The sequence below is a fragment of the Rhineura floridana genome, chromosome 9 (assembly GCF_030035675.1).
Source record: "Rhineura floridana isolate rRhiFlo1 chromosome 9, rRhiFlo1.hap2, whole genome shotgun sequence".
NCBI lineage: Eukaryota > Metazoa > Chordata > Lepidosauria > Squamata > Rhineuridae > Rhineura > Rhineura floridana.
The window spans coordinates 126,613,487-126,640,280 of NC_084488.1; the positions used below are offsets into that span (position 1 = coordinate 126,613,487).

Below are 26,794 nucleotides of genomic sequence, written 5' to 3' on the forward strand. Positions count from 1 at the left end.
AGTGAGCAGTCTCGCAGCCGCATTTTGCACCACCTGCAGCTTCTGGACCAAACTCAAGGGCTGTGCCACATAGAGCACGTTACAGTAATCCAGCCTGGAGGTTACTAGTGCGTGGATAACAGTGGTCAGGCTATCCTGGTCCAGAAACGGCCGCAGCTGTCTTACCAGCCAAAGCTGGTAAAAGGCACTGCTAGCCACTGAGGTCACCTGGGGCTCTAGAGACAAAGATGGATCCAGGAGCACCCCCAGACTACAGACCTGCTCTTTCAGAGGGAGTACAACCCCATCCAAAGCAGGCAACCAACCAATTATCCAAACTCGGGAACCAGAAACCCACAGTGACTCCGTCTTGCTAGGATTCAGACTCAGTTTACTGTTCCTCATCCAGGTCACCACCGAGTCCAGGCACTGGTCCAGGGCTTACACGGCCTCTCCTGATTCAGATGTTATGGAGAAATAGAGCTGGGTATCATCAGCATACTGCTGACACCTCACCCCAAATCTCCCGATGACTGCTCCCAAGGGCTTCATATAGATGTTAAACAGCATGGGGGACAAGATAGTACCCTGCGGCACCCCACAGCACAACTGCTAGGGGGCTGAAAGACAGTCACTTAATGCTATTCTCTCAGAACAGACCCTGTAAAACAGTGCCTCTGATACCTATCTCATCAAGTTGTCCCAGAAGTATACCATGGCCAATGATATAGAAAACTGCTGAGAGATCAAGTAAGAATAACAGGGTTGCACTCCCCCGTCCTTCTCCTGATAAAGGTCATCCATCAAGGCGACCAAGGCCAATTCAGTCTCATGACCAAGCCTGAACCCAGACTGGAATGGGTCAAGATAATCTGTTTCATCCATGAGTAACTGTTGCAGCACAATCCTCTCAATCACCTTCCCTAAAAAGAGGACATTTGTGACAGGGCAGTAGTTGTCACAAACCAGTAAGTCCAGGGTGGGCTTTTTCAGGAGCAGTCGGATCACCACCTCTTTCAGGGAGGCTGGAACCACTCCCTCCCGCAATGACACATTGACCACACCCTGGATCCACTCAGTCAGACCCCCTTGGCAAGCTTTAATAAGCCAAGAAGGGCAAGGGTCGAGAGGACATGTTGCTGGCTGCATCCTCACAAACACCTTGTCTACGTCGTCAGGCCGCATCCACTGAAACCGTTCCCAAGAAGTTTCAGCAGATGTTGCACTGGACACCTCATTGGGGACTACAGTAGATGTGGACGGGGCATCAAGACTGCTACGGAGGCGAGCAACTTTACCCTCAAAGTGCCCAGCAAACAATTCACAGTGGGCCTCCGAAGGGTCTAAAACTCCATTTCCTGCAGTTGATGTCAACAGTCCCCTGACAATACAGAGAAGCTCCAACGGACGGCTGCTTGAGGATGCGATGGAGGCAGAGAAGTAGGCCTTCTTCGCCATCCTCACCTCCATACGGTAGGCACGGTTATGATGTTTTACTCATGCCCAATCAGCCTCACAGCACGTCTTTTGCCACTTGTGCTATAGCCGTCATCCAGCCTGTTTCATTGCCCTTAGCTCACTCATATACTAAGGTGCAAACAAGGCCCTACAATGCCAGGGAGGTCTCAAGGCACACAAGGCCAGCTCCCCGCCAAAGCTAAGCAGGGTCAGGTATGGTCAGTGCCTGGATGAGAGACCGCCTGGGAACCATATGGAAGCCGCCTTGGGTTTCATGAAAAAAGAAAGGTGGGGTATAAATGAGGAGGAGGAGGAGGAGAACCACCTAATGTGCCTCACCCACAGTATGACAAGGGCTTCAACAGAGTCACCTGCTCTAACTTCTGGAAACTCCCCCAGGGTATTCAGGAGTCCAGTGGGTTCCATTATTCTTTTGGGGCAGAGCATCTTAATCTGTCCGCCACCCCTGCAGGGGAGGATTGGAGCCATAAATCTAAACTTCACCAGGAAATGGTCTGACCATGACAATGTAGTGACATCTACCTCCACCCCCATCTCCAGACCACCCTTTCCTCCTTCTGGAGCAACAACCAAGTTGAGGGTGTGCTCTGCCTTATAGGTCGGGCCAGTGAGAACTTGACACAGCCCCACAGTCATCATGGAGGCCACAAAGTCCTGAGCTGGAACACTAGAGGCAGCCTCCACGTGGACACTGAAATCACCCAGCACTATCGTTCTGGGCTCCTCCAACACCACAGCCAAGACGGCCTCCGCCAGCTCAGTCAGAGAAGCTGCTGGGCAGCAGGGTGGACAGTACACCAGCAGCAACCCTAGTTTACTGTCTGCTAGGCCCGACACCAGGTGCAGGCCCTCAGAGCCAGCTCCAAGACAGAGTGAGGTTTCCTGATGACAGAGATGGAAGTTCTGTAGACCACAACAACTCCTTCCCCCCATCCCTGCAGCCTGTGCTGCTGCTGCACCGAGTATCCAGGTGGGCAAAGCTGGGTCAGATCAACTCCTCCCAGTTCACCCACCCAGGTCTCGGTAATGCACACCAAATCGGCACCTTCATCTGCGATCAAATCATGGATGAGTGTGGCCTTATTGTGTACCGATCAGGCATTAAACAACACACACAGGCCAGTGGGCACAGCAGATGAGCAACGAGGAAACCATCCATGAGGGGAGTGGCAGCAAGGAACAAGGCACAGATAGCCCTGCCCTCGTCTTCTATAGTAATTCACCACCTCTCCATGGCTATACTTCCCTCTACCCATGATCACTGAAATTGGGGTGGCATCCAGGGCTGTGGAGTCGGAGTCGGGAGCAATTCTGGGAGGAGTCGGAGTCGGGAGCAATTTTGGGAGGAGTCGGAGTCGGTAGAAATGTACCGACTCCAACTTCTAAATAAATTTTGATTGACAAGAAGCAATTTTGGGTGGAGTTGGACAGTAGAAAAATAGAGGAGTCGGAGTTGAAGGTTTGGTGTACCGACTCCACAGCCCTGGTGGCATCACCCATGTTCCTTCTTACTAAGACTCCTCCTAAACACCTGATATGGACCCAACAAGAGCCCACCAACAAAACCTACCTGAACCAGTTACCCCCAGTAGGCCTCTGCGAGAATTGGGAACAGTCAGACCCACTCAGTACTTATCACACAGGGCACATCTACTCCCCCTGTCTCACTCCCAGGGAGGGCCAGCCTTCTGCCAGTTGCAGACTCTCACTCTGAAGGCATCTGGCGACTTTCTCCTATTGTTCAGTTCACTGCAGAGGCTCTCACCCTGCACAGGAACTACACATGCACCATACGCCCTCCCCAGTACCAATCTCCTCTGGATTGGTTAAAAAGAAGAAGAGGGTAGCACCCTCACCCTTGGGACTCCCTAAGGGGCTCCACGAGGGAAGATCCCCTTTGGAGCAAACCCACCACCTAAGGACAGCCAGGCTTTTATGCCCCCTGACCCAGCCAGGAGCTGATGCAAGAGGCTGCCAGATTGACTGCAGCCTCTCTCTGGAGCCAGGGTCAGGCAGGGGGTCCCAGTCCTTGCAGCACTTACCAGGGACCTCAGCTGTCTCCAGAGACAGCAACCCAGAGGAGCGAGCAGGCAAGCACCCAGATGCTCAGAGACTCACTCCCAGGGCAGGTCTCCTCCAGTCCCCCAGTACTGCAGCTGTTCCAGCAGCCCAGGAAAGGGCATTCTCTGTGGCAGTTCCTCAGTTGTGGGATTTCCTCCCACAGAGGCGCATCTGGCCCCTGCATTATATAGTTTCCATCATATGCTGAAGATGCATCTCTTTCTCCTGGCCTTTAACTCCCGAGATATACGTTTCCAGGAGCCACACTATTCCTGTGATTGTCTTTTGTTTTAAACTGTTTTAACAACTGAAGTTTAAGTTGTAGCTATCTGATCTGGGTCCTGATGGTGAAGGCGGGTAAGGAATCAACCACCACCACAACCACAGCAGCAGCAGCAGTGTGGAAAAAGGGGAAGGGGAGGAATACTTTCCCCACTCTCCTCACACCTGCAGTGGGGTCATCCAGTGGGCATTAGCAGAGTCAGGACAGGCCAAGAGGAAGGACTTCTTCACACAATACACAGTTCAAACTCTAGAACTTGCTACCATAAGATGTAGCGATCGCTGCCAACTTGGACGGCTTTTAAAGGAGTTTTGAGGATAAGGCTGCCAAGTGCTACTAGCCACAATGACTGTGTACTGCCACCTCCAGTTGCTCACAGCCACAGGGCCACACACACAGCGTTTGCGCATACAGGCAGTGGACTTTGCATTCAGAGCATTCAGCCATGGGAGTCCCCCCCAATCAACACAGAACTGCCTCCCCAGGCCTTCAACCCCAAACAGCCGCCCCACTGTCCGATTGCCACCAAGCTCACATGCCTGAGCTTTGGAGCTTAGGACCAATGATTAGAGGAGAAGGATGGGAAATTGCACTTTGCATAACCCTTACAGAAGAGGGGAGAGGGGTACGGAGGCACTGCAGAAACTGGAAGCATCTATGGGTAGTGCCATAACAAAACATAGGAGCTGCCAGCCAACTAGACCTAGAGCCCCAGCAGCCTCTGGGCATGTGCAGAGCAGCAGAAAGTAGTACAAGAAATGCCAGGAAAGGGGAAAAGATGAAGCGTCAGGTCAGAGAACTACCCATGCTTCAGTAGGTCCCACACCAAATCCGCAACTCAGATTTTTGCTAACCATCAGGAGACCTGCCTGCCTTTGCTCACATACACAGAGCGGAGCAGTCTCTGCCAAAGCAGAAGCAGGATCCAAGCCTTGCAGAAAAGCTTAAAGGAGAGGACAAGCCAAGCAAGGCCTCATCATTCCTTCTGCAAAAGGGCCGAGTTAGCACTAATGCAAGGCAGAATAGTAATGTAGAGCACAGAGAAGAGTTTGCATTTGTCACAGGTTTCTACAGGTTTCCCCCTCCTCCATCACCACCCCACTCTAGAGCATCTGAAAATGTTACTGCAACACCATTCTTGCAAAATACATGAACAGTTTTGACTGCAAAACCAAGTACATGTGCAGTTTGCAGCCAAGCTGGGCCTGGAGTTATCCACATTGGAAGTGTACTACAGATCAGTGCTGTGGATTATGCTCCAAGGGCATCTAAAGGCTCTATTGAGGTCAGCTGGTGTCCTCCATATGTTTAGGACTGCAAGTCCCATTAGCCCCAGCCAGCATAGCACACCAGGCTGGCAAAGGCTAATTTAGGACAAAAATAAATGCAGGCTTTATTATTCTAAAAAGGAGTTGGTGCCTGAAAATATGCTTTAAATCAGTCTTTTTTCTTGGCGATACACATTATTCCACCCCGCTGAGTCACCTTGACTTGAAGGTGTGACAGTGTATGCACATCATGCCTTTTATTTTGGAGGCGTTAATGCAGAATTAACCCAGCCCCGGCTTCAAAGTGCCTATTAATCTCCACTCCACCTACACAGATGCACCCTTGCCACTCCAAGAGCCTCTGCAAAAGGGAATGCAGTTAACCTCTTGATGTGCATTAAGTGACCTTGACAACGCCACTGTGCGGATGCACCCCTTACAATCACGTAGGCAGATCCGTACTCCAGTACAGACCTGAACATAGGTGGGAACCTATCAACTACTTCACGGCACATTTAGCAATACCAACAGAAGACACAGAAGGCCATTGGTCCACCTGGCCCTGTGCTGTCCACACTGACGGGCCGTGGCTCCGCAGAGTTTCAGGCCGGGGTCCCTCCCAGCTCTACCTGGAGATGCCAGGTACCTTACCTGCATGCAAGGCAGGGCACTCTACACCTTGAGCTATGGCCTGTCGCTAAGACTACGTCTGGAGGAAGCCCAAAGGGAGCATCTTGCTAAATATGCCTACAGGCCAACTAAGAACCATCCTTATCACCCCGTTGGTCAACCGCGTTGTGTTGTCTACTGTGAACAAAAATGGCTCTGCAGGGCTCTAGGCCCAGCCCTACCTGGAAGGTAGAGGATTGATCCTGGGAGTTCGCATGTAACGCAGATGCTCTGCTACTGAACTAAACTATCTTCCTTCTGTCTTCATGTTCCATTTCCTTCCCTCCTCTGCAAAGTAAATATAAAAACAAATACACACACACACCCCTCTTCTACTGCTTGCTGACCTCAGTGGCAACAAGCACACAAGGCTTTCACTTTCCCAGCCAGCACCGCGATCTCAATCACAGGTGACCTGTGCAGCACGGCAGTCTCACTGGTTAGCAAACTACAGCCAACATCCTCCCATGCCTCTGAATCTTGCAGAACTAGAGAAATTTAGGCATTTCATTTTGGTTAACGAGCAAAGTCAAGGAAGCTCTTAGAGGCAAAAAGTCCTCCTTCAGAAAATGGAAGTCTTGTCCGAATGAAGAAAATAAAAAGGAACACAAACTCTGGCAAAAGAAATGCAAGAAGACAATAAGGGATGCTAAAAAAGAATTTGAGGAGCACATTGCTAACAACATAAAAACCAACAACAAAAAATTCTATCAATGCATTCAAAGCAGGACCAGTGGCGTCACTAGGGTTGGTGTCACCTGGTGCGGTAACTCATGGTGTCACCCCCATGGACCTCCTCCCGTATCAGACCATACAGAATCCTTAGTAATGTTTTTTGTACTAATGTTACTCGTAAATCGTAATTCCCGTATATCACTGAATGTAATGGCAATAGTAGTGACATAAACAACTAGCAAAATTAAAATTACACCTTTAAATTACAATATCATACACACAGCTCAAATTCTTGCTCTTATCACTAATGGGAGTTAATTATCTTGCATATGCCCATAGTAAATTTTCAGATACTTTCAGACCCTCAGCAATTTTCAAGTGGTCTATGTAGAAGAAAGGTTTGGGAACCCCTGGAATAAGACACATGCTTATGTCCCTATGCTGCTCTCACCCCTCATTTAGGTGCCTGGGATGCATGCGTGTGGACACACCTCCTTACAATTATGGAAAGTGCTTCTTAATAATAAGTCTCCAGACACAAAGTTACATAGGTATTTATCAGTTGTTCAGTAGAAAATTCAGAACTGCAGGGTCCCTTCATGATAGTTACAGCCACATACACCCTTTTTTGCTCCTGGATTAAGAATGAGATCTTTGTTAATGCATTCTCTCATAACAACAAACATCTCTAGGAGCCAATCAGCATGAAAGTGGAGAGCGTTAGCAACTGAGAAGAGTCTTCTCAGTGGATGACTCACCTCCTTTCACTCTGATTGGCTCCAATCTGCAGAAAAGGCAAGGAAGCATATTAGAAGACTCTTCTCAGTGACTAACACACTCCCTTTTCATGCTGATTGTAGGATGCTTGGAGACATAGCGACCCTGCTCCCAAAAATGCAGAGGGACTAAGATCCCCTGGGCGACTACCCTCCTGGTGCTTATGGACATGACCGTAAAATATTTTGTGACGTGCAAGTTCGATATTATTTATTAAGTGTGTTTAGGATTACACTGATGGCATTCCCAAATATGTACTTTCACACAGACTTTGGTTTTCCATAACACAATGTTTGTCCAAGCCTCCGCACTTGGGGGGGGGGCACTACTTGCACACCCCTTCCATAAGCACATCAAAGTTGGATACACACCTGAACCAAGACCCAGACAACAGGGCACTCAAAACAAAAAGGTAATTACAGTGGCTGAGTAGATTTTGTACAGTGGTTATACTGACTGGGCAGCCACTGTCCTTCATATTTTACAAAATACTTTTTCCTATACAAAGATTAAATTTCTGTGTATGAAAAAGTAATATATGAAGTGGTCTCAACAGTGAGAAAAATAAACAAATGAATGGTGATCCAAATGTTTTTCATTCTCACGTTATGAAGCTAGCTGCCAGATGATGCATCACCTTCCCTACGCATGCAGCGCAGACTGAAAAAACAGCACCCAAGCCACCATTCAATACGTGCACATGTTCTTTCCGACACGAATCTACAGGTCTCAAAAAGTAATGTGTGACAAAGTCCTCAAACACCTTATAACATGCCTCAAACATGGTCTCTTGTTCTACCAGCATGCCTTCACACCATCACTTTGCCAAAACAGAAGGATAGGTAAATTGCTTTTAGGGAGGTTCACAATTTTGATTTCCTATTTATTTAATCTAAAAATATTTAAAATACACAAAAACAGCCAGGGGAAGATATTGGAGAAATATAAAATAAATACAAATTAAAAAGGGGGGGGAGGTGAAGAGACCTTAAATGTGCTACCATCTCTCAGCCTATCCTCCCCTCAGGATGAAAACAATGGAGAACCATGACCACCCCCAGGAAGAAGGGCACACTTAAAATGTAGAGGAAAAAATCATCTACAACCATAGTGTGAAATCAAAGACTTATTGGGACACAGTATGAAGAAATATTTATATAAACATGACTCTCAAATATGTTTATGAATGACACAATCTGTAAATATATTTATAGTGCAATCTGATGTTTGTTTACTCAGAAGCAAATCCCAATGTATTCAATGGGGCTTACTCAAACTGGGAAGTGTGCAGAGAACTACAGCCTCAAGTGATAAGGAACTTGTTCTTTCAACTTGTTCTTTTAAGTTGAGACCTTATCCAAGTCTGAGTCTGTGTTGGAATTGCTTTTTAATATGTTTTTAAGCCTTTTCTTTTTTTAAAAAAAAATGTTTTTTAAAGCTTTTAAAAATATTTTCAAAGATGTTTTAATATATTTTAAAGTCTGTTTTTATGATGTTTTAAAGTGCTTTTAGTGCTTTTGGTTGCCACCCTGGGCTCCTACTGGGAGGAAGGGTGGGATATAAATCAAATAATAAATAAATAAACTTCATTCACACAACCCAAAATTCAGAATCATGCCTCTTTAGGCTGTTTTCCAACTGTTTATTCTTGCTTTATGGTTACTGGATTTTAAATGGCTTTATTTCTTGTTGTGAGCTGCCTTGGTTTCCAACCCTACCTCACAGGGTCGTTGGAAAGACTACACACAAACACTGAAGATGTATAAATACATACAGCCCATATAATAGTTTATTGTCAAACCAGTTGGTCATTGCAGAAAAATCAGTATTAGTTTTTAAAAAATCAGTATTCCTTTCCTACAGAATAAAAACTGTAATACCTAAGTAAGCCCTGCCTACTTGCTTTAAAATAGGACTGGGGGGGGGGGACCAGAAAGACAACACAAACACAATTCTTTTTTACATTCACTCCGAAGTCCCATTGATTTTCAGCACATTCATAACCATGTCTACTCAAAAGTAAATCCTATTGAATTCAATGGGATTTACTCTGGAGATATGGGATTAGCAATGCTTTTACCCCCACAAAAGCAAGTATTGGGAAGGTTTTGAAAACACTGCCCAGGATCTGACTCCTACACACAAGAGGGGAAAAAACTGAAATGTATATACTTACCCAATTTATGAGATTTTCAGATAAACGGGGGGGGGGACCACCATTTTCTGGCCTTGCAATGAGGTTTACTAGACACTGCCACAGGTCAAACAAACACTTCACTGATTGGCTGCAATCCTGAACGGGCGGGGTTAAAGCTACAAAGTGCTATACAGTAGTTTAAAAAAAGATTTAACAGGGCGGCTGACGTTTTTATGTATACCTTGAGAACCGGACCACCTAGAAACTTAATTTTTTTTTTTAAATTAAAGCTGAGAATCGCCCCCCTCTGATGGTGTCACCTGGTGTGGTCTGCACCCCGCACACACCCCTAGTGATGCCACTGGGGGGCGGCTGACGTTTTTATGTATTTCTCGAGAACCGGACCACCTAGAAACTTAATTTTTTTTAAAAATTAAAGCTGAGAGTCACCCCCCTCTGATGGTGTCACCTGGTGCGCACCCCCCGCACCCCCCGCACCAGGTGACGCCACTGGATTGGACCCTTGGATGATAGGGAGTCAAAGGTGTACTAAAGAACGATAAGGAGATTGCAGAGAAGCTAAATGAATTCTTTGCATCTGTCTTCACAGTGGAAGATATAGAGCAGATCCCTGAACCCGAACTAACATTTGCAGGAAGGGATTCTGAGGAACTGAGACAAATAGTGGTAACAAGAGAGGAAGTTCTAGGCTTAATGGACAATATAAAAACTGACAAATCACCAGGCCCGGATGGCATCCACCCGAGAGTTCTCAAAGCACTCAAATGTGAAATTGCTGATCTTCTAACTAAAATATATAACTTGTCCCTTGGGTCCTCCTCCGTGCCTGAGGACTGGAAAGTGGCAAATGTAACGCCAATCTTCAAAAAGGGATCCAGAGGGGATCCCGGAAATTACAGGCCAGTTAGCTTAACTTCTGTCCCTGGAAAACTGGTAGAAAGTATTATTAAAGCTAGATTAACTAAGCACATAGAAGAACAAGCCTTGCTGAAGCAGAGCCAGCATGGCTTCTGCAAGGGAAAGTCCTGTCTCAGTAACCTATTAGAATTCTTTGAGAGTGTCAACAAGCATATAGATAGAGGTGATCCAGTGGACATAGTGTACTTAGACTTTCAAAAAGCTTTTGACAAGGTACCTCACCAAAGGCTTCTGAGGAAGCTTAGCAGTCATGGAATAAGAGGAGAGGTCCTCTTGTGGATAAGGAATTGGTTAAGAAGCAGAAAGCAGAGAGTAGGAATAAACAGACAGGTCTCCCAATGGAGGGCTGTAGAAAGTGGAGTCCCTCAAGGATCGGTATTGGGACCTGTACTTTTCAACTTGTTCATTAATGACCTAGAATTAGGAGTGAGCAGTGAAGTGGCCAAGTTTGCTGATGACACTAAATTGTTCAGGGTTGTTAAAACAAAAAGGGATTGCGAAGAGCTCCAAAAAGACCTCTCCAAACTGAGTGAATGAGCGGAAAAATGGCAAATGCAATTCAATATAAACAAGTGTAAAATTATGTATATTGGAGCAAAAAAATCTTCATTTCACATATATGCTCATGGGGTCTGAACTGGCGGTGACCGACCAGGAGAGAGACCTCGGGGTTGTAGTGGACAGCACGATGAAAATGTCGACCCAGTGTGCCGCAGCTGTGAAAAAGGCAAATTCCAAGCTAGGGATAATTAGGAAAGGTATTGAAAATAAAACAGCTGATATCATAATGCCGTTGTATAAATCTATGGTGCAGCCGCATTTGGAATACTGTGTACAGTTCTGGTCGCCTCATCTCAAAAAGGATATTATAGAGTTGGACAAGGTTCAGAAGAGGGCAACCAGAATGATCAAGGGGATGGAGCGACTCCCTTACGAGGAAAGGTTGCAGCATTTGGGGCTTTTTAGTTTAGAGAAAAGGCGGGTCAGAGGAGACATGATAGAAGTGTATCAATTTATGCATGGCATTGAGAAAGTGGATAGAGAAAAGTTCTTCTCCCTCTCTCATAATACTAGAACTCGTGGACATTCAAAGAAGCTGGATGTTGGAAGATTCAGGACAGACAAAAGGAAGGACTTCCTTACTCAGTGCATAGTTAAACTATGGAATTTGCTCCCACAAGATGCAGTAATGGCCACCAGCTTGGACGGCTTTAAAAGAAGATAGACAAATTCATGGAGGACAGGGCTATCAGTGGCTACTAGCCATGAAGGCTGTGCTCTGCCACCCTAGTCAGAGGCAGCATGCTTCTGAAAACCAGTTGCTGGAATCCTCAGGAGGGGAGAGTGTTCTTGCACTCGGGTCCTGCTTGCGGGCTTCCGCCAGGTACCTGGTTGGCCACTGTGAGGACAGGATGCTGGACTAGATGGGCCACTGGCCTGATCCAGCAGGCTCTTCTCATGTTCTTATGTCATCCTCCTACTCCCGATGTTCCCAAGCAGCCTTTGGATGTTCCCAGAAAGTGGGAGCATCTCACCTAAGAAAGGCCCCTCTCTCCCTGAAACACTGGAGAGGTGCCACCAGGCAAAAGAGTCAGGACTGAGCAAGATGAACCAATGGCCAACTTAGTACAATTTGCTTCCTACAAAGAGGGAGTTGAATTTAACTATGGTGGACTGGCGAAAGGTTGACCCTGAACGCGTAAGGACCTCTCTCTTTGACCCCACTTTTTTGGTGGGAGGGAAGGAGGCTTCTGTTAAAATCCCACCTGCCTTAAAGGAGGGTTACATCCAATAACATCTGAGAAAAGAAACCCAAAAGTGCTCTTAAAGTGAAATCTACACAGAGCCATACGGATGAGGCAAGATAGGAATCTGAGTAATCTGGGTGCAGTTCACACACATCTGTACTTATCTCCTATTGACTGTGATATCAAGTGGTGACTTGCTGCCTTGGAGAAGAGCTGGAGAGCAGGTAGGAGCATCTCCCAGGCCTTGTTATCATGCCCAGATTTATTTCATTTTTATTTTTTTGGAGGGAGGAGGAAATGGGTACTTCTAGGGAGAGGTTACTCTTCACCCCAAGGCAACTAGAACCTTCAAGCAGACCTCATCAGGCATAACTGAACCTTCTATTCTAGGGAAGAAGATGCCCTTGCAAAAACAGACCTGACTCCCTGGCCGCCCACCACCACCACCAAACAATTTTATTCAGATATGCTTGTGAACTGGCTGCCCATTTGCTACCGGGCCAAGTTCAAGGTTCTAGTTGTGGTGTACAAAGCCCTATACAGCTCGGGACCAGGATATCTGAAAGACCGTCTTACCCCTTATATCCCCAGTCGATCACTGCACTCTGCAGGTGAGGGCCTCCTGCAAATGCCATCTGATCAACATAGGAAGAGGACCTTTAGTGTGGCGGCACCTACCCTGTGGAACTCCCTCCCCGTAAATATTAGACAAGCGCCATCTCTGCTATATTTTTGGCACCTACTTAAGGCCTTCCTCTTTCAACAAGCCTTTTCAGTAGAGACCTTATCCCAGTCTGCTTCGGTGTTGGATTTGTTTTTTTAATATGTTTTTAAACTTTTTTAAAAAACAATGTTTATTAATCTTTTTTTAAGATGTCTTCAAAGCTTTTTAAAGAAATGTTTTAAAGTTATTTTGTTTTAATGTATTTTAAGGCCTGTTTTTATGATGTTTTAGTGTTTTCAGTGCTTTTGTTTGCTGCCCTGGTCTCCTGCTGGGAGGAAGGGCTGGATAGAAATCAAATAATTAATAAATAAGTAAGATAAAACTGTCTTGTGCTGGTTTTAAACTTCTATCTGTTCTAATGCGCTACTTTTTTAACATTTATTTATAGACTGCCCCCTCATATAAAATATCAAAGTGATCTACAAGGATATACGCAGGTACAATAAATATTAAGATACCAGAAAAACAACACACAATCATTATAAAAGTGACTGGCTCATCTTGAAATGGTTTTATCAACTGAACAGGCCTGTTGTCATAAAAAGGTCTTCAAGAGACTCCTGAAGGTTAGCAGGGAGGATGCCTGTCCAATCTCTGCCGGAGGAGCATTCCACAGCTGGGACCAGCGACACTAAGTGCCCAATTTCTGGTTAAGGCCAGTCAGGCCTCTGTAACATGCGGGCAACGAACAAAGCTCGTCCGGATGATCCCAGTGATCGAGCTGGGATATAAAGGCTCAGGGGCTCAAAATAAATAGTAAGATGTATGTATGAGCCCCAGCAGATAAATCCCTCAAACAGAACTCCCACATCCCCCAACTCATGCCCAATTCTCGAGGATGAACAGAATGTACACATTCTGCCGTGAGGCAAGTGAAGAAAAGGCCACGATTTTCATGCATGTGTCAGCCACCCCTTAGGGAAGTGGAGAGGGGGCAATGAGTAGACAAGGAAGACGGTCCCCTCCCTGGAAGGCCAGAGCATCATCCCAAGGGGCAGCAACCAACCGTGCCCAGCTGTGCAGAGTTCCAACTATCAGAAAAACCATCCCTTCTGTCAAGTGAGGCCAGTTCGCATGGCCAGTGGGGCTGGCTCACTACCTCCTCCACCACCTCCTTGCAGGGGCCGAAAGTAGCATCCAAGTTGCTCACCACAAGCTTTGCTGGCCGCCCCTCCATTTCCGCCTCTGAGAAGTTTGCTGCCCCAAGCCAAAAACTGCCTGCATGTGGTCACTCATTGCCACAAGCAGGGGAAGAAAGAGCTTGCCCACAAGCAGACAGAGGGTTCTGCAGGTCAGCTCTGATGGGGCATGCAGCTGTCTGACAAGTGTAACAGCCCCCTCCGCCCTCAATGGCTCATCATGCAATGGAGAAGGAGGCACCCCTGCATGCAAAACACACACCTTCCTACGCAGACTGAGCTGCACAACGTAGGGAAAGGCTGTGGCACAGTGACAGAGCACCTGACTGCATGCAGAAGGCCCCACGTCCAATCCCTGGTACCATCTCCAGGTAGGGCTGGGAAAGCCTCCTGTCTGAAACCCTGTAGAGCTGCTGCCAGTCAGTATAGACAGCACAAGGCTAGATGGATCAATGGTCAGGCTCAATATAGGGCTGCTTCCTACATCCCATGCAAACGCAGCAGGGAGAAACACGGGGCCAACAGCACACGCAGCAGAGGCACACACGCTACCTGCTCAGAGACCGAGAGGTACTTTTGGCGGATGTGAGAGCAACGCCCCGCCCACCTCATCCTGCCATTCAGCCCCTGCACCTGATCTGTCAATCTGACAAACAGGAACAAGCACCTTTACACAGATGCCACAAAGGCATGCAAATGTCCCAGGATAGTAAAACACCTTTTTGCATCCATCCACATCCTCAGATCCCACTGCTGTGGTACAACCAGGCTTACAGGACAGAGACAGCCAAAAACAGAAATATATGGACCAAGAGTCTTTGTGCCGTCTCTGATGCAGCACCTAGATCATCCTTCCCCAACCTGGTGCCCTCCAGCTATTTGGGGACTGCAATTCCCATAAGCCCCCGCCATGGCTGTAGAGTTGCTGTCCAGTATATCTGGAGGGTGGCAGTTTGGCAAAGGCCGGCCTACAGTTTTACATCTGAAAAGCGAGTACTTTTGGGGATCAGACAAACTCCATCTGGAAATCCTGCCAGATAGCTCAGGAGCAATGGCGATATCCTGTTGCTCAGGAAAGCCATCCCCACATGGCCAGAGAGCGTTCCAATCCAGTGAGCCTGCAAATGTGCATGGGGGGAGGGTCTTCAACAATGCCAGATGTGGAGCCCTGGTGTTACAACAGCTGTGCCTTGTCTTAAGCTAACTCTCTGGAAAGGATGCTAGCTAGCTCAGGGTTACTACTCACAACATTAGCTAAGGAAGGTGTGCTCATTTGGAGCATCCTAGTACAGCAAAGTGGGGAGGAGAGCCTGGCTGGGAGTTCACAGTCTGCAAGTTCAAATCCCCGCTCATGTCTCCTGGGTGCCAGCTAAAGATCACCCCACAGTGAGTGGCTCAGGGGTTACGTGCCCTGCCACCTGTGCAGCCGTGGGCAAGCTGCAGAGTCCCAAGGAGCCCAGTTGCCCCCCAGCTGGCAGTTGCAGAGAAGGTGCATCTGTGGCAAGCTGAGCAGGCCCTAGCCAGCTGGAGAGACAGGCAATGGTAAACCCCCTCTAAATACTGCTTATCATGAAATCCCTATTCATAGGGTTGCTGTAAGTCGGGATCGACTGGAAGGCAGTCCATGTCCATTCAAGATCCTCAAATCTCTCTCCTGGTCCTAACTGGAGAAGCGGAGGATCAATCAGGACCTTCTGCATGCAAGGCCGATGCTCTACCACAGAGCTACGGTCCTTCCCCTCCCAACAGCAACACTCAAAGGAGCGCTGAGAGCGCCCTGGGCAGGAAGACAAGATGCTCAGCTGAGCCAGACTAAGCTTCGCTTCCGTCCTGGTTCCTCCCTCGCCCAAAGGGTCTCGCCTGATAATTGTGGGTTTCAACACTGCCAGGAAAGTCCTTCATCTGCAGAGTCACTACAAAAATAAGGCCCTGCAGCACCACCGCTGCCACCTCCCCATCCGCACAAATATTGCATCACAGCAGCCCATGCCAGGCAGCAGGCAGGCAACTTCGGAGGAGGAGAGGAGAGGAGGGAGATTGCAACACCTTGTTTCGAACCTGCTCACGCCTTGCAGGGGCCCCCAAACAGGAAGGAACTGAGCAAGCAGGAGGGAGGCAACCTGGCTTTGAACCCAGAAAAGGAGAACCAGCAGAGACCGAGGCCAGCTCCAGGCAACGCTGAAAGGAAAGGCATCCACAAGAACCGGCTCATCCAGGCTCCAAAACCTCTGAAGGCTTCTCTGAGCCAGACTCCAAGGCCCCAAATGCAAGGAGAGGCCGACTTCAAACTCCCCCAAAGGCAGACCATAGTTTAAATGGGAACCCAGAAAAGCTGCACACAATCTGGGAGGGAGGGGCACAAAGTTCTTCTGTGTAGCCCAAGCATTTGGGATATTTAGACCTCCAGAGGCTGCTGAACTAAGCTCCCAACATCCCTGGCTGGGGCTGATGAGAGTTCAGCAACATTTATTTTATGTATTTATTTAAAACACTTAAATACTGCTTATCATTTGCATTTTAAGCAGAGTGCATTTGGAGAGCCAAAGGTTCCCCACTCCTGACATTGCCATCTGGGGCAGGAACAGGAGTAGATTATGGAGCTGGAAAAGACTGCCGGTCAGGGAGGGGGTGGAATGCTCTCAGGTGGGAGACCCCAACCCTTCATCATCCCAGGAGAAAGACCCTGAGGGCACCTCGTTCCCAGCCACCACTGGGCCACAGCAAGTCAACAAATCAGACAAAAATCAGAAAGCTCAGAGCTGTCAGCGATGACAGCAAGTCCCTCCCTGGAGGTATCAGAAAGCGGCCCTGCTGGGTTGGATGGGGTGCAGTGGCACCCAAGGAAGAAATCTCTTGGGGAGATTCGTGGCGGATGAGTTTTGCTTCTTGCTTAGGTTCTAACAGAGGAACCTCTCTGCAGCGAGGAGAAGGTCTTCCCCACTCACACGGGCCTCTCTGCTTTCCCTTTTACACGTGATGCGACCACTCACCAATCCGGTTGGCAGGCACTTTGGGGGGTGATGCACCTTCCTCACACCTGCTCTCTGAGCATCGCACAAAGCAGTCTGAATTTGGGGTGGGGGAGGGCTAGAGCATCTGCTTTGCATGCAGAAGGTGCCAGAGTCAATCCCCGGAAGACTCTCCCAAGAATGGCTGGACTGGCCATGAAACCCTGGAGGACTCCTGCCAGTGTGGGCCATCCGGAGCTAGGTGGACCAACAGCCCAGCTCTAGACAAGGTCACCCCCTTTCTTCCAAAAACCCAACCTTGGTGCCCTCGGGGCCTAGGCCAGCCCCCACTGCAAGGATTGGCTGCTCCTGCTGCCGCCAATGCAGAGTCAAGAGAGAGCTGTGAAGGAGGGAGGCAGTGACCTGGCTGGCGGTACACATGATGGACTGAGGGTCCTGGCTACCGGAGCCCTCCCTACCCACTTGCCCTCTCCTCCATGTAGCTCTCCTGTAAAACTAGCTGCCAGAGAGGTCGGCTGCTTTCTCCTTCCAAGTTGCGCAGCCCCTGCATCCAAGGCACCCTAAAAGAGGAAAGGGGTGCTGATCTGGGCGGGACCTGAAAGGAGCCTGATGCTCCACCTAATCACAGAAAGACAAGGAACTGGGAACCAAAAAACTAAATTCAAAACCACCTCTGATAGGGACGTGGATGCTTTATAAAAAGAATTTAAAATTAAAAACATGTACACATCTATCATAGCTGACTGAGCAAAGAGTAAATATAACCAACTTCTAAACTACAATATCAAAACATATGACCAAAAGCGTTTCCACAAAGTCTTCTTTGGTGGTCAATAAATGTACAAACAACAACTATACAATTCAACATATATATACAACAACTCTGATTGTTATATTCTATATATTATTTATTCTTATTCCAGAATAAAGAGCTACCGCATGTTCCAATATTGGTGCAGATTTAAGATATAAATAATTTTATTGAGTTGGTTTGAATTGGAGGGACAGTCTTGCAATGTTCACAGAACTGGAAAGCACCTTCTATACATATATATTTTGGTATGGCTTTCAAGAAATCTCCAGATCTTAGTTCTGTAGTTTTAAAGGGAGTTGTATTGTGAATTGTATTGTTAATTTAATTTTAAATTATTATTATTATTATTATTATCATTATTATCATTATTAGATTTATATCTCGCCCTTCCTCCCAGTAGGAGCCCAGGACGGGAAACAAAAGCACTAAAAACATTAAAACATCATAAAAACAAACTTTAAAACACATTAAAACAAAACATCTTCAAAAACGTTACTTAAAAAAGCTATGAAAATATCTTCTAAGATTAAAAACATTTTAAAAAAAGAAAGTTTAAGAATATATTAAAAAGCAGTTCCAAGACAGATACAGACTCGGGTAGGTCTCAACTTAAAAGGCTTGTTGAAAGAGGAAGGTCTTCAGTAGGCACCAAAAAGATAGCAGAGATTGTGCCTGCCTAATATTTGAGGGGAGGGAATTCCACAGGGTAGGTGCCACAGCACTAAAGGTCCGCTGCCTATGTTGTGCAGAACGGACCTCCTGATAAGATGGTATGTGCAGGAGGCCCTCACCTGCAGAGTGCAGTGATCGACTGGGGATATAAGGGGTAAGACGGTCTTTCAGATATCCTGGTCCCGAGCTGTATAGGGCTTTGTACACCACAACTAGAACCTTGAACTTGGCCCGGTAGCAAATGGGCAGCCAGTTCACAAGCATGTCTGAATAAAATTGTTTGGTGGTGGTGGTGGGCGGCCAGGGAGTCAGGTCTGTTTTTGCAAGGGCATCTTCTTCCCTAGAACAGAAGGTTCAGTTATGCCTGATGAGGTCTGCTTGAAGGTTCTAGTTGCCTTGGGGTGAAGAGTAACCTCTCCCTAGAAGTACCCATTTCCTCCTCCCTCCAAAAAAATAAAAATGAAATAAATCTGGGCATGATAACAAGGCCTTGTACACCAGAACTAGAACCTTGAACTTAGCCCAGTAGCAAATGGGCAGCCAGTGCAATTCTTTCAGCAGCAGGGTGACATGTTGGCGATACCCTGCTCCAGTCAGCTGTCTCGCTGCCACATTTTGCACCAGCTGCAGCTTCCAGACCAACCTCAAGGGCACCCCCACATAGAGTGTATTTTTATAAGGCATCCACATCCCTATCAGAGGCAGTTTTGAATTTATTTTTTTGGTTCCCAGTTCCTTGTCTTTCTGTATTCCAATTTGTTGGGACACACTTCTTGGTTTGTTGCTCCACCTAATTGCGCTGCTAAAGCTGTCAGTCACAAAGACTGGTCCAGCTTCCCTTTGAAATCCCCCAAGAAGGCTGCAAAGGCCGCTTGCTCCATCTCTGGGCTGTGCTTAGGGAGCATCCCTAAAGCGGCTTCTTTCGCCACACAAGGGGAGTCAACAACTGAGAGCCTCTCCTTGAGCTCAGCCTGGGCTTCTGCTGCTTCTCAGGCTCCATGAGGCAGGCTCATTCTGCAAAATGGGCTTGGCTCATTTCCGTGTGCTTTGTGGACAGGAAACATACAGTACATGTTATCACAGTTACTGTCCTGGACATCCGCCATTGTCACATTCGGCAGCACAGCAATAAGGTTAGCGTCCCAAGCACAAACCTCCAAGAGGCGGCCCTCAGTGATATTTTCGGAAGCAGTACTGTATTCGTAATAAATTTTTATTCCTGCCTTTGAACATTTCAAATGAAATGTTCAGGTTTCATTAATTAGACAAGAGAACCATAAAACAGACAAAATGAAATATGTTTAAAACATAGAAAAGCAGCCAATGAAGGAGAAGCAAAGACTCATGAGACACACGACACACATTTTAGTTCAGGGATAGCCAATACGGTACCCTCCAGATGTTGTTAGACTACAACTCCCATAATCCCCATCCACTGGCCATGCTACCCGGGGGGAAAGGGAGGCAAAGCCCAAAACACATGGAGCACACCACACTGGCTACTCCTGCCTTAGTAGAATGTACAACTTGATTAAGTTGTAATATGGCAGGTATAACATCAGGTCAACTCAGTTACGCATCACATTATGCAGTGGGTGTACATGTCACATGTCAGGTTAAGCATCTCTGGCTGATCCGCATGCCAACTGGACTCTCGCCTGCAGCAATCTGAAGTGCAGCGGCAGGGAGGACAAAACACGTGGTTTTCTCAATGGTGGCCACAAGCTGTCGATTGCCCTCCCATGAGGGGCCCATCTCTCCACTTACTCACACTTGACGAAGCAGCTAAAATGTGGCTTTTAAGGAAGGCATTTGCGATGGAGGAATTATTCACTGTTTTTACCAACATGCCCAGCCCTCTGGTTTTCTTTTAGTGCTAGCATTGTTTGGTTTTTGTTTTAATTTTATTACAAATATTGGCCACCTAAAAGAAATCAACAGAAAGGTGCAATATAAACATGTTAATAAAATGGAAATATTAAATCTGAAGCCCGTAATGGGGAGGGGGGTTGAAATATTTCCACTCAACTCATCACTCATAAAAGAGCAACCCTGGGCTCTCTCTCAGGCTTGCAAGTTGCCCCTTACCTGTGTCAAGAACTGCCTCTGGGCAATTAGACCAAAAAGCTGCAAAAAGATGTTCTTTCTGCTCAAAAATGATTACAGCGCAAAGGTATGCATGGACTACAACTTGCGTCTATTTACTTGCAAGGCTGTGTTCTCTGATCTGGCGGAGGCCAAAGGCTGGTCACAAGGAAAAGCAAATGCACTTTGAGGTCTTATTACAATCAAGCAGCTGATAAATTTGGTTAAATAAATGAATAATGTGCACACATCCTAAGCTAGCAAGTAGATGGCCAGATCCTGCCTCTGCCCTGTGCATCTCCAAAGCCCAAACAAGCTGCAGGATTGGTGAGCTCCACATTCAACTGCAGCAATCAAAGGTACATCAGTACTGTTAGAGGAACCATCAGGAAACAGTCACATTTGTGGAGGGGGCTACTGCTGCTCTCTCCAGCTACCCCCACCTCAAGACATCAACAGCCTTCCACTTTGCATTGGATCCTTGCAGGTCAGCAGACTAAAAAGTGCAAGGAATCCCCAGGGTGCAAATCCTGCCAAGAAAATATTCCACACTGCAAGTGTCCTCCCTGGGCCAAGGCAAATATCAGAGATTCAGAGGCGAAAGACGCATGCTCCAGAAGACTGGGCACTTTCTCACCACACAGGCTGAGGAAATAATTCGGACTTTCTAGGTTAGCCCATTAGGAACATCAGAGTTATGGCTACATATTGTTGTATCACCTTTTAAGACTAACAAATGTGTTACAGCAGAAGTCTTCACAGACCAGAGCCATTTCATCCACTGCACTTCATGAAGCAGACTGCACCGGGATACATTTGTGAGTCTTTAATGCAATAGCAAGACTCTTGCGCTTCCTACTGCAAGAAGCATAACAGGGTTTTATGCACATGGAAGTTGCTGAACCAGAGAGGAGGCAGAGGTTGAACACACCAGACACACAACACTGCCGAGTACATTTCCCAGCTGCATGCCTAACATGTGCAGAACAGAAGCATCTGGATCACCACAGGTTTCAAGTTTCTTTCAGACTCTCAAGAGCTCACAGCCTCTCAGTGAGCAAGCAGAGGGAGAGGCAGGAGGCAAGGATCCAGGCAGCCACCAGCCTGCTTTGCCCCAATGCCAAGGCTCCTCCTTCCTGGCAACACACACACTGCCTGTCCCCCTGGGAGCTACAGGCTTCTGCCTGAGCAGAAAGCAGCCCCTTCAAGCAATGGCATGAAAGCTTTTGCAAGAGGAGGTGTGGCTGCAGCAACTGCTGGAGGCTTCCCAGGGGCGTCTGGCGGGACTCTGTGAGAACAGGACGCTGGATAGATGGGCCCCCTTGGGCCTGATCCAGCCATTGGGCTCTTCCGGAGTTCTTAAATGCTTCCGTGCCATTCCTTCACCTCAGAGGTTTGACTGGCTCCCTCACCAGCTCAAAGCGTTTCTACTCATTCAGGCTTTGGGTAGGTTCTTAAAAACGTGGGCCGCCTACAGATATAGCAGAGCTCTGTGGCGTCATGAATGTTTTCTGCTGCATGTAAGTTTTAAAACCATACATAAAACATGCCACTGCATTTTATGAGGAATTTGTATTTTATGGGCTTATATGTTGTAAACCACTCCAGGGTCTTGACAGATGAAGGGAAGGGTAAAAATAAAACTACACTTACTCATTCATAAAACCATCTCCCATCAGCCCCAGCCAGCATGGCCAATAGTCAAGGATGATGGGAGTTGTAGTCCAAAATCTGGAGAGGCCCCATGTTGGCTACCACTACAGCAGAATGTATGTTCAGAAGACATTTCCTGATATATGCCCTTTCCTTTTGAACAACCAGAGAGCTCAAGGCCCAGCTGCTGAAATAACTATAAGGTCATTGAGCCCAGCCCCCTGCTCAACGGAGGAATCCAACCAAATTAATGCATCCCCAACAGGTGCCTGTCCAACTGCCTCTTGGATGCCTCCAATGTTGGAGAGCCTACCACGTCTCGAGGTCTTTGGTCCCCATGTCAGTTCCAGATGCTTCTGGGGACTCTACCTGGGCCCTTCTGCATGCCACTGACTCACAGGCCCTCCCATAACCAGAAGCTGAGCACAAGATGGCCATCTCCACTAAAGGTCCCCAGAGAGCAGTGGGTCCACAAGGATCCCCACTTGGCTTCCTGGCCCAGCCTTTATTTGCCCTCACTACCAATTCTTCAAGCCTCCTGGCAAGAGGAGGGCAGAGCTTAGAAGAAACAGAACAGCTGGGAGAAACGCCTCCTCCCCTTTTCTCCCCCAAATTGCCCCACAGCAAAACCCTCCTGCCCAAGACTGGTCAGCGCCTTTCTCGCCAGAGTTGCTCAACCCACACATGCAATTGTGGGTGCCTGCCTGAAGGCAACATCTGAACAGCCAGTAAAGGAAATCTGGACTAGCTGGTCCCACCCAGCAGGGCAGTGTTTTGCTTTTATGTTAATCTGGTATTCCATTTTGCCTCTGAATGCCAACTGCTGGGAACGACAAGGGGGAGAGTGTGCCGGTGCACTCAAGTCCCGGTTTGGGCTTCTCAGTGAGGCGTCTGGATGGATGCTGGCCACTGTGGGAAGAGAACGTTGGACTACATGGGCCACTGGCCTGACCCAGCAGCCAAACCTCTTCTTAAACACAAGAAATTTCAGTACAGTTCTTTGTACCCCTTTTGAAAACATCCTAAGATCATCAGAAGAGCCCAGATGCTGGATCAGGCCACAGGGACCACTAGATCCAGCCTCCTCTTCTCCCAGTAGCCAACCAGACCCGAGTGCAAAAGCAGCACTCTCCCCGCCGGAGATTCCCAGCACTTGGCATTCAGAGGTACCCCACATCTGGAAACTGGAGGGAGAAACAGCCATCAGGGCTAGTAGCAGCTGATACAGCTTCCTCCTCCTCCGTGAATTCCCTTTAATCCTCTTTCAAAGCCATCCAAGTTGGTAGCCATCGCTGCCCACTGTGGGGGGGAACTCCATAGCTCAACTATGCGCTGTGTCAGGACGACTTTCCGGCATCTGTCCTGAATCTTCCAACATTCAGCTTCACGGGATGTCCAGAGTTCCAGTCTTATGAGAACAACCAAAAAGATCTTGGGATTGAACATACAAACATACAGCCCTACACCTGGATCAGGCCCAAGGGGGCCATCTAGACCAGGATCCTGTTCTCACAGTGGCCAATCAGATGCCCCAAAGGGAAAAGGCCCACAAGCAGGACCCCAGTGCAAGAGCAGCCCTCTCCCCTCCTGCAGTTTCCAGCAACTGGTATTCAGAAGCATCCCGCCTCCAGCCTCGGAGTCAGAGCATGGCCATCAGGGCTAGTAGCCATTAGCCTTATTCCACAAGTATTTGCCTAACCCTCTTTGCAAGCCATCCAAGTTGGGGGCCATCAGTGCCTCTCGTCAGAGCAAAGTCCACAGTTTAATGTGCTGCGTGAAGGAGTCCTTCCTTTTGTCTGCCCTGAACCCTCCAATGTTCAGCTTCACTGGATGTCCACAAGTTCTAGTTTTGCAGCTGAACTTGATCCAGCTGCGAAAAGGCCGCCTTGCTGTTCCCCACACCCTGCCTGTGGGCCTTTGGGCTACTGGGGCAGTTGTCCAAAAGCATCCGGAAGGCGGGGCGAGGCGGGCGCCCCCCGAAGGACTCGTTGGGAAAGACAAGCTGGTCTTTTTGCACCTGGCCCCAGAGAGAATGACTCTGCGCTTCTCACCCCGTGACTCAGAGCTTCCGAGCGGAGCCAGCCAGAGAAAAGCAAGACTCCCCTCGCCAGCCAGCCGCCCCATGCCCTGCTCTGGACAGCTGCTGCCTTCGCACCCCCTCCCGTCCTCCGACCCTCCTTGGCAAGGGGGTCTGGAGTCAAAGCAGCCCGCCTCGGCCTCGCCTGGACTCGCCGGAGTAGCTACCTCGCCCCCCACCAAGGGCCCGTCCTCCTCCCCTCCCTCCTCAACTGGGGCCGCAGCAGCAGACCCCACCCCCACCTCGCTTACCAGCAGGCCGGGCGGGTACGGAGAGGGAAAAATGGTACCCAAGTCTATCCTAGCAGCTCTTCCCCCGAGGCGCTCTGCACATGCTCAGCCACACTGGCCCTAAAACGAAAATTCCCCGCGGCGGCCTCTACAGGGAAGCGACGCCGTGCCGTCAGGGAGACCCTCTGCGCGAGCTCAGGAGCCCTCTGGCCGCAGCCCGCGACTCTCCCCCCGTCCCGCGCCCAGCCCCGTCCCGTCCCACTTACTGGTCCTGGTGGGCGCGGCCACCCCGGAGCAAAGCGGCCAGCGGGACGGCGGCGCGCCCGAGGAAGCGGTCCATGCCGACGAGGGCCCGCTGCCAGACGGTGAGCTGCAGGAGGAGAGCCTCGGCGTCCAGCCCGGCGTCGGGGGGTGGCGTTGGGGGCAGCTCCAGCGTGCACTCCTCGGCCCAGCGCGGGCAGCCGCCCCTCTGGGTGGCCACCGAGGTGCGGTGCTTCTGGCGGCCCAGCTGCAGCGCCACGAAGGCGTCGCCCGGGCCGCCCTTGGCCCGCAGACCCCGCGCCTGCACCACCGTCACCTGGACGTGGCTGGGCAGCCAGGGCGGCGGCGCCGCCTCCTCTTTCCCCGGGTCCTCCTTCGGCCGCAGCGCCGACACCCGCAGCAGGCTCATCCCGCCGGCGGGCGACTCCCCGCTTCGCCTGCGACGCCCCTCGCGCTCCCTCGCTGCGGCAAAGCCCGGCCGCAGGAGGAGAGGAGGCGGCGGCTACTGCAAAGTTTCTTTCCTCCGCCTCCCTCAGCGCCGCGCAGCGCCGGCTACAACCGCGTCAGTAGCAGCAGCAGCAGCAGCGCTCGCTCGCTCCGTCCGGCCTCCCCGAGCCGCTCCAAGCCGGGCAGCCGCCTGCTCGCCTCCCCGCCTCCTAAGAAGGGCGCCTCCCTCTGCAGGCTCCTCCTCGCGCGCCGCCGTCGCAGCTGCTGCAGCTCCACGCGGCGCCTTCGCGGGCAACCCTTGCAAAAGCAGCCGCTCGTGCAGCTGCAGCGGGCCGAAGAGGGCAGCCGCCCGGGGCTTCTTCGGCCGGGACCTTCCCTGCCTGATGGCGGGAACAGCTGGACTCAACGCTGGCTCTCGGGTGGGCGGAAGGATTGTTCCCCCTCTGAAGTACTTCCCTTCCCCGAGACCATTCCGTGCAGTGCAGTTTAGCAAACACTTTTTTAAAAACCGGCTCACTTTTCGGTTTTGCTTCGTTGTTTAGCATAGTTCAAGTCAGCAGCTGCGATGAATTCCTTCTCCCCGGGAAGCTGCTGCCTTTTGCCCAGTCAGATCGGCTGAAGGAGGCCTTCCAGGCGGGGGGGGGACTTTCGCAGCCGCACACCAAGAGGCGGGGGGGGCGGCTTGACCTTTTGCAAGCAAATTGCCACATCTGTCACGGGAGCACAGACTGTCCTTTCCTCAGCACAATAAGTTCCTGAAGGATGTTTGCGTTGGAGGGCAAGCCGGGGGGGGGGAGGGGAAGCTGCAGCATCAGCCTGGAAGGGCCCGCGCCCCTGCAAAGGACTCCTAAGCAGCCCCGCTGAAATGCATCCTGCTGGCAGGCTTCCCACTGGGGCATCTTCTCCTTGGCCACTCTGGGAGCAGAGTGATGCAGTCGGGGGGGGGGGGGCCCTCTGGGCAGATCCTGCAGCGCTCTTCGGATGTGCCCAGTGAGCGTTCCTTAAAGGCCGCTCAGTGGAGCTTCCCTGACTGTGGGCTGGATCTTGCCCAGAGAAGGCCGGACCAGCTGGTTAATGGCTTGCAAATGGGGTTGGGGTGTGCTAAGGCCCTGAAGGTCGGAAGCACTGGCATGGAGGCCCTGCTGCCAGATGCAGCTGCCACCCATCTGTGGGAATGTCCCGGCAGGGACTCCTTCCACAGGACAGATACCAAATATTTGCAGCAGCAGCAGCAGCAACCATGCCTGACAGACACCACTGATGTGGGTGATCCATCTGTGTGGCAAGTGACTGTCACACATTATTAATAATAATAATTTGTATCCCGCCCTTCCTACCAGTAGGAGCCCAGGGCAGCAAACAAAACACTAAAGACACTCTTGAACATCTTAAAAACAGACTTTAAAATATATTAAAACTAAAACATTTTTTTAAAAGAGCTTTAAAATTCCAACACAGACGCAGACTCCATGACACCCCCTCCTTACCACACAGCAGCCAGTGATTTTATCTGCGTATTTTAATGCTGCCTTAAAGGACACCAGGCCTCTCCAGGCAGCATAAGAAAGTAATATGATATCATAAAGCAATGTAAATATAAAACATTTAATGTGCTGTATCAGTGTCTAATGTAGCTTACAACACTAAAAACATTGAGACTAAAACAGTTAGCAAAGTCAGTCCATAACCTGGTCATGTCTGCACTATT

General features: G+C 49.2%; 1 protein-coding gene across 1 annotated transcript in view; it reads right to left on the reverse strand.

Moving 5' to 3' along the window:
* Positions 1-25,503, reverse strand: part of RAB11FIP5 (RAB11 family interacting protein 5) — a 91,480-nt gene extending 65,977 nt beyond the window's left edge. Inside the window, exon 1 of the mRNA XM_061583716.1 lies at positions 24,645-25,503. Within this exon, the coding sequence (XP_061439700.1) occupies positions 24,645-25,048 (404 nt within the window). The 5' untranslated portion in view covers positions 25,049-25,503. The remainder of the gene's footprint in view (positions 1-24,644) is intronic.
* Positions 25,504-26,794: the final 1,291 nt, after the last annotated feature.